Source organism: Silene latifolia, chromosome X, assembly GCF_048544455.1.
Source record: "Silene latifolia isolate original U9 population chromosome X, ASM4854445v1, whole genome shotgun sequence".
Classification (NCBI taxonomy): domain Eukaryota; kingdom Viridiplantae; phylum Streptophyta; class Magnoliopsida; order Caryophyllales; family Caryophyllaceae; genus Silene; species Silene latifolia.
The window spans coordinates 179,807,757-179,816,603 of record NC_133537.1 but is presented as its reverse complement, the minus strand read 5'-3'; the positions used below and the strand labels follow the sequence as shown (position 1 = coordinate 179,816,603).

The window sequence follows — 8,847 nt, the reverse complement described above, 5'->3', positions numbered from 1 at the left end:
TTTGATGCAATTTTGTGTAAGGATGTTACACAAATGACAAATTGACAATTGAGATTGCGCATGGTTTCCGACAAAACCATAATAAAAATACATTAGGATGGTTAAGATACCATTGTGGCTATGTTATCTAAGAAATAGATTTTTTTGAATCGTTCTAGGCAATAAAAAACAATGAGAAATATTTACAACGGAAATTGAGTACACTTGCAATCATGAGATGTGCAAGAAGGATGAGTCCCGCACACTGTGAAAACAGTGGGAGCTATTCTAAGGCTAGAGGGCCTATGTCTTGATTGGATCTCGACACGTACTCAAAAAGTTTTGCAATGCAAATGTATACATTACAAAGGAAAACGAGTATGTAGTAAGGTTGATTTAGGGACAAGAAGTTGATAAAACCTACTAACCAAAGCCTTTTCATAGGCTTAACATGATGAGTCATGTCATTTCAATTGGATTGAGATTAATAACTACATAAAATATTAAATTAGATTATAGAATATGAAATAGTAATCAGGTATTGACTATTCATATGTGATAATCACATTTATCGTTCGAGTTTTTAAGCTGAAAAACTCCTTTTATACTTTGTTACATCCAAACGGGTTGTAGAGACAACTTTGAACCCCGTTAAAGTGAACCCGTATTAACATGGTATTCGCCCATAGACACTTGTATGAGGTGACGTCTCGAAGTGACTAGAGTGTGATGCGATTGATGGCAAGTTCAAGTGCCATAGAGTCATGTGAGATGACTAGTTGATCACATAAGCAGACTGTTAGGAACACTTTGTCGGGCCTTATGACCGTTTATAGAGTTCTGGCAAATTTATATAGCTTGGTCGTGGCGAGAGCTACTATAGTATTCTAATGAGTCGATTCTTTTGACTAAAGACTGTTCGCCTAAGGTGGCACAGTTTCAGATTAACTTTGATTTGTGTTACTACGACCTTCGTAAATGGGGTCAAATGGGCATATTTTGGGTTATGATGGTTGTGGCTAATCAAAGGGAATAAGTGCGATAGGAATTGTCCACCCCCTTGTCAGGGTTAAAACAATATCTCATGGCCACTCGAGGAGTAATGAACTGGAAATGTGTGGCCACGCTCGGAAGGTATCTATGGTAGATAAATCCGGTCAATCAGTTATTCTCCAGATTGAGGAAACCACTCTCGATATGATCACTTGCAAGTACGACCTGAAAGACACCTTGCATTGAGTGGGAGATAGTAATAGGACAAGAGAATTGGTGATGCACACTTGTCGAGGACAAGTGAGAGATTGTTGGAATAAGTGTCCTCCGACAACAATGCGATCACAACTGTTGATCATGATGATCACATGTTTAAATCTCATTTTAAGAATACATGTGGGATGTAATATTTTACTGTCAACTGGTCCACACATATCGGTAATTATTGGCTGACTAGAGTTTGACATTACTGTCGTGTGACGGTGGTGGTCAGTTGATCCCCTTAGGTCATACCTAAAGGGTAACACTCTTAATTGATTATTTAATTGATCGTATGCTGATACGTGTTAATTAAATTGCTTAAAATTGACGGACGATTTTGTGAGTATTATTGAAGTATCTTATTGTAATTCGATTAAATAAGATACGGTCTAAGTAATCAAATTGTTTTATTACTTAGATAAAATTATTGTTTACGAAACAATTGAATCTGGATGAATAATTTTTTATAAATACAAGATGTTGTGATTTATAATTGGTAAACCGTTTTGGTACAAGTAATTATGAATTACTAAGTCGATTTTGTACATGACGTATTTTTATTAATACGTTGATTTTTAATATGTTAAAAATACATTACAATTACACATGACTAGTGACATGTGACAATTGACAATTGACAAATGACAAAATATAAAATGGACCTCACATTTTATAAGTGCCGAAAAATGGAGGGAGTATAATGTTTAATTATGTTAAATAATTAAGTGGAATGCAAAATGATTACACTACTTCTAGTTATGCATGCCTAATTGCTTTTGTGAAGAGCATCTTCGCCATGCATAGGCTTCTTTTCTTCCTCCACTCGGTTTTCACCTAGAAAAACAAGATGTTTCTTCTATAATCATTCCACTTTACACTACATATTTTTCTAGTGCAAGTTTTACTCTACTCTCTACTTTTTGTGAAAAAACATTTTAGAGAGAAAATACTCCATCATTCTTTCCTTCTCTTGACCAAAATACAAGAGTTCCAACAATAGTTTTGGGTCAATTTTTAGTTAAATTAATATTGGTCTAGTATTAATAATATTAATTTTTAAGAAGTTATCTTGGGTATAATTCCTTGGGAGGGATTCTAAGCTTGAATCCTTGTTCATCCAAATATTATGAAGCTCAAGAACAAGTGAGTAGGAGAATTCATTTGTGCCCATATATCCGAAATCTCTATGTAAGGAAAACGATTTCTTCTTTACTTCTATTTATGTTTGCATGCATAAGATCTAATTTAATTTTATGACTAAATTAAATTGTAACATATAAGAATATGTTATTTATGAGATATAGATTTCCAACAAAACGAACCCTAGTTGCCTCTCAAAACCCTCGACAAAACCGACATACAAAACTGAGAATCAGTTTGTGTGTCCTCCTTTCAACCCTTCGTTCAACCAACAAACCTCCATTAAAACTCGATTTTCTTACTCCTAATTAACCATATAACATCAATCTACACATTAGTCAAAGATTCACGAGCCAAATAGACCTTGAGAGCACACGAATCCCTTCGAAAAATAGAGTGTCATCCACTCTGTTTTCGCGGATTTTCCTGTCTGTCCAGTTCTGTTGGTGCTCGTTTTTCTTGACCAATACCTCAGAACGAGCTTGTTTTGTTTTAAGATATCTATTCTACTCTCTTTCTAGTATTCAAAAACATCTTTCAAATCTAATTTTCATCGAGAAACGAGTGAGAAATTGCATTTTGAAGGTTGTTGTTCAGGTTTACCAAAAAACGTGTTGTTGCTTTGTTGCTTCGTCGACGACGGCCCCTCGAGATAAAATCTATGATCGATTACGACCCAAGACGATGTCAACGATACAAGTAGGTTGAGGGTGCATAAAATCTCTCCTTTCTCCCTTTTAATTCTGTCTTTTAACTATGTTTATTACATCGTATTAATATCGTATAAATTGTTAATTATGAAATAATTAGTATAGATATATAATACTCCATAATTTCGTAAGCGTTTATAAGAATAATTTATGTAATTTGGATAATTAATTAAAAGGTTAAAAGGTTAATCTTTAATAATTGTGCATAAGACAGAATGATATAATAAAGTAATAAATAATAGAATTGCGAGTCGGGATGGCAATTGGGTAATAATAATATACGATAACTAGTTTAGGACCCGTGCAAAATTGCACGGGCATATATAAATAGTATTTATAAATACATTTTAAATTTTTGATACAACCTTGTATTAATTTAAATATACATTATCTTATGTAAATGTTCCATACTAATTGGAAATCTTATATAAATGTTTTACAGTGTGGGAAAAAGAATGCACTCAAAAATCGTCTTGTATAAAAGAAGATTAAATCTTATTGTTTCTGTTATTATGTATGCCCGTGCAAATTTTTGGTAATAATATTTTGAACTTCAGCCAACTATTGATTAAGCTCATTACCATATGTAGAAGACATCTTTTGAAATATGATAGATTATACTAAAATTTTGTGATCCTAGCATTAAATCTCCGCTTTGGGATGTTATGACTGACAATAAAAAGTCTTTTTATAAAGGTAATGAATAGATAATTACAGTATTCAATATTTATCTAATCGTAATAAATTATACATTCGTAAGATGAGATCTATACATATGAGATTTATAAGGAACTTCTTCCAACTCCGACCTCTCCTTAAAGTCTCGCATTGGTTTTTTATTCCTGCGACGCTCTACAAACTATGAACATGTTTATCAAAATGCATCAATAGCAAAGATGTCATGGTCAAGATCGCCGGCCATAACGGTGAAGTTGTCAATACATACTGTTAAGGAACTACCTTGGCTTTTAATTTGATCACTTTTTAGATGCATCGCCTTCTAAATATGTGCCCTCAACCGAAATCTTTAAAGATTGATATTCTATATGCCTAATGTACATAAATGTTACTCCTTCCGTTTCAATCATTTGTTTATCTTTGATTAAAATATTACTCACAAAAAATAAAGATGACAAACAAATAATTGGCACAAAGAGTATAATAGAATTACTGGTATTTAAATGGAACATTAGAACACAAGGGTTAAAGTAAATGTTTAACAATGTCAAACTTTCATTTAGAATATGCAAATAAGAATATGTAAAGATAACTACAAAAGAGTGAGAGTCTATATGAAATACTTAATCGAACAGCTGATTCGAGTATATATATATAATTCATGTAAGTATATATAGCTAATTAATTAATTAATTCATGTAAGTATATATAGCTAATTAATTCATAGTAGTAGCTAAAGCAATTAAGCACGAAGTACTTTATCTTATGCGATTTATTCATTGAATGAATTTGTCCCAACACAAGTACTATTTACTTACTCATTAGATAAATGATTGCCTTGCAAAAATATATTTAGCGTTTTTGACTACCATCTTATTTATTATGTGCAATCCCCGTATGGTGCGTCCGATAAACATGGACATCATGGACATCACTATAGTAACTGTGGATAGCTCTATGAAAATAATTAGTCTCATTATAAATGAATATATTTGTCTAAAGTGAAAGACGGGTCAAATATGCTTAAAGTGGTGATATTTTTGGATCCCACCATATAACTTATTGCTTGTCTTATGCTTAAAATGGGTGAATATTTGGCCCGTTTATAACTATAGACGAATATCTCTCGTTTATAATGAGAATTTGTGCTTTGAAAAAGTGAGGTACACCTTAAAACAAACAATAATTATTTTACAGTAATTTTGTACTCCGTATAAAATCCAGCCTCCTTCTATCGATAGAAATAAATGAACCATTACAACATTATACTATTCCGAAGAAAACATTCAAAATTGTGACCTAATTATCAAATTTCACTCCCAAGTTCTTAAATTACACCGAGAACATTCAAATGTGGCCTAATATGCATATTCATAAAAAAAAAAAAAAGCTCCTCAGAATCCCAATGAATATAGTTTCTTATTAACTACTCTGAACTTATAAGCAGCATATAGAGCTCAAATCAATCACAAATAGAGAAATTAGTTAATAAAAAAACAACTTACACTCAATTGATCAATCGAAAAGAGATAAATTAGATATCGTAACAAACAAATCCGAGTCAAATATAGAACAACCAATTGATCAATCGTGGGAAAAATCTGGACCAAAAAAAAATCAAAACAATTCAAAGGCAATTGGAGATTGAAGATTGGAGATTACCAAAAGCAATATATTTAGATCAGGAGTAAAGAGGACATGAAATAAAAGGGTCTAGGCATAGATGTAAGAGGTATTGTTGACTTAATTGAGAAGAAAGACAGAGGAAGTCGGGTACAGTAGAGAGCAGGGGAGCACGATGGGAAATGAGGCGGCTAAAGAATAGGGTTTAGTAAAGTGTTTTTTTAATAAGAATTTTTTAGGGTTTTTCTTTAATGAGGGGTAAGGGGTAGTGAGAGATTAGGCGGGAAAAGAAGTCACCAAAATTTGACACGTGTATAGTATAATCTTTAGTGGTTCTTCTATTATATATAGATATAGATTGATATAGTGGTAATAAATGATAATTATGTTATAATAATAATAATAATAATAATAATAATAATAATAATAATAATAATAATAATAATAATAATAATAATAATAATAATAATAATAATAATAATAATAATAATAATAAAAATAAAATTAAAGCTAAGATTATGCACTGGGCTAATAGCTCTTTGAGTTATGCAGGGAAGACTCTGTTGGTTAACTCGGTTATTTTTGGTTTGAACAACTTTTGGGGTGCTAGTGTCCTTTTGCCTAAGGGCATAGCTAAGAAAATCACTAAAATGTGTAAGGATTTTGTTTGGGGTATTGATGAGGGTCATAGGAGGCATATTTTCATAAAATGGCAACTGTTGTGTGCCCCAAAACTGGAAGGGGGTATGAGGATAAAAGAGGTTCTTAGTTGGAATTGTGCACAAATGACTAAGTGGGTATGGAAGCTACTGTTCAAACCTCAGTGCCTCTGGTCCAGATGGGTTCAGACCTATGTTCTTAAAGGGAGGGACTTATGGTCTGCCACTGCTACTATATCTCAATCTTGGTATTGGAATAATGTTGTTCGTATGAAGGATTTGCTTTTGGATTTAACTTGATCTGCTGACCAAGCTCTGTTGTTGTTGGAGTCTTGCTCTCCTCAGGATAAGTACAGCATCACTATGTACTACAATGTTCTGAGACCGAGTCAGGATACTGTCCCCTGGGCTTCTCTTGTTCATGGGAAGGGCTGTCTCCCAAAGCATTCTTTTATAGGGGTCTTGCTGATGCACCACACTTTACCAACTACTGATCAGCTGGTTGCTAGGGGTATGGTGATGGTTAACAGATGTTCTCTATGTGAATGCCAAGCAGAGGATCTCCACCATATTTTCTTCTCTTGTGGCTATTCATCTAGGGTTCTTACTGGGATTGCAAATTGGTTGGCTATTAGTGTTGGATCTACTGAGTTACAGGAGGTTGTTCAGGCTTTTCTCTCATTGAAGTTATCCAGGAAGCAGCAAGCTGGGTTCATGGCTATGGTCTACTATATTTGGAAGGAACGGAATGACCGTATCTTTAAGGGGATTTGTACTACTCCTGAGATGCTCTGCTTTAAAATTCGTTCTCATGTAAAGTTGCGTCTGTTTGGTTCTTAGTAATCTGTCACGGGTATGGCTTTTTGTTAGGAGTTTTTTGTTTTCATCTTAGGGGGCTTTCTTGGCTTCCTTTGTAGGAAAGAATGGACTGGGTCTTGTAATTATGATTATTTTTTGATATATAGATCCAAGCTTTTCTGCAAAAAAAAAAAAAAATTATAAAAATAGTAATTCTAATAATAATAATAATAATAATAATAATAATAATAATAATAATAATAATAATAATAATAATAATAATAATAATAATAATAATAATAATAATAATAATAATAATAATAATAATAATAATAATAATAATAATAATAATAATAATAATAGTAATAAGTTAATTACATAGTTTCCTAATTGTTCTCTTATAGATCTAAACCTACCCTATAAATAGTGATAAATACCTTACCCTAGTTTATGATATGAAAACTGAAAATTTGAGAGAAGAGGAGGTGGCGTAGAAGGAATTAAGACGGAATTTATATCGCTAATTAACTCGAGGTAAGCCGTCTCACATATATACTTTGCTTTGCTATAACTTGTAAACTAGACCACCATAGATCAGGCCGTAAGTACTGTTGTGACCGTGGACCACCAGGGATCTTAGTTGAACTCCGTTGACCACCATAGACCGGCGGGAAAGGGGTGGTTGCAGAGGTTTTTGTGGCAGCCGTGTTTCACGATAGCACGAGTTTTGAACCCTTTTCTGTGACTCGTCTGACCTGCGCTTAGTAAGGCTGGGTCGTGGTGGTTGGGCCGACCATGGGGGTTATGTTGGGGTGGCTATAGGCGGTGTTTCGTGCAGGGGTGACCGGAGATTCGCGAAACAGGGGAAAAACAGGGGTCGAAGTGCGTTTGTGTGTGACCATTTTGAGACAGTGATTATGACTTCAGTAGTTGACCATGGGGGAAGTGGGGACCACCCCTGGAATCACCATGGGACAGTGGTGTCAACGGTGGCGGCCAGAGGTGGTGTGGTTGTCGGTAGAGGCCGTGGTTTCAGGTTTAAGATAGTGTGTTCGCGGTGGTGTTGTGTGTGTCGTGTATGGGAGTTGCTAGCTAGGGCTGCCGTAGAACCGCGTGTGGTTGTTATCGTGAGGGATGGCCACCATGGCTGGATTGGGTGAAGTAGGTAGTCCACGGTGGTGTGTGAGGGAGGAGGTTGACATAAATGAATTGGTTGTTTAAGGGGTTGTTGTTGGTGCGGTTTTCGTTGATGTTTGACGTGTTGGGATTTGGTGTTTATGGCTTGTCGGGTGGGTTTGCGTGGGTGAAGGGTAATTGGGTTATTCGGGTTCATAGTTTATCGGGTTTGTTTATGAAAACGGAAGTTTATAATTATACGAGATTATAATTAACATAATTAATTAATTAAATTAAATTGGTGGTATTATTTAAATAAAGTAAATAATTAATTGTAAATATTATTATAATTGTTAGGTAACAAATTGTGAAGGGCTTATAATCGGGTTCATCTGCTTTATTATTTGGATCACTTTGAGTTGCGTGATTGGAGTGCTTGCTCTCGAGGTAGGATAAATACTCAACTTGTCTTGCTATTTAATTGATAAGAGAAATTGTGGAACCGGGTGGTTAATTGTCATCGGATGAATTGTCGGATGTGAATTATATGTCACGGAATTATATTTTGGTTATTGGTTTATTCATATAGTTTATTGGATACCTCAGATTCGGTCTGAGACTAGTTATGGTTAATGTTAGTATTACATATCTTTGAGTGGATACCTCAGCCTCGTGTTGAGATGGATTATTCTTATTGTATTGTTATAACTTTGTATTGGATACCTCAGTTTTATACTGGGATGGTGGATACCTCAACTTCGGTTAGGATGGTGGATACTTCAACTTCGGTTGGAATGATGGATACCCCGGGCCAGGGATGGCGGGATGAATGGGTGTTTCGGGTGATGAGCTCATTTGTTTTGGCATTATATATCATATCATTTCACATT

General features: G+C 34.4%; 1 protein-coding gene across 1 annotated transcript; it reads left to right on the top strand.

Moving 5' to 3' along the window:
* The first annotated feature begins 6,406 nt into the window (after positions 1-6,406).
* On the top strand, positions 6,407-6,883 carry LOC141618808 (uncharacterized). Its single transcript, XM_074435881.1, has one exon. It carries the CDS (start codon positions 6,407-6,409, stop codon positions 6,881-6,883), a length of 477 nt encoding a protein of 158 aa, XP_074291982.1.
* The last annotated feature ends 1,964 nt before the right edge of the window (positions 6,884-8,847 follow it).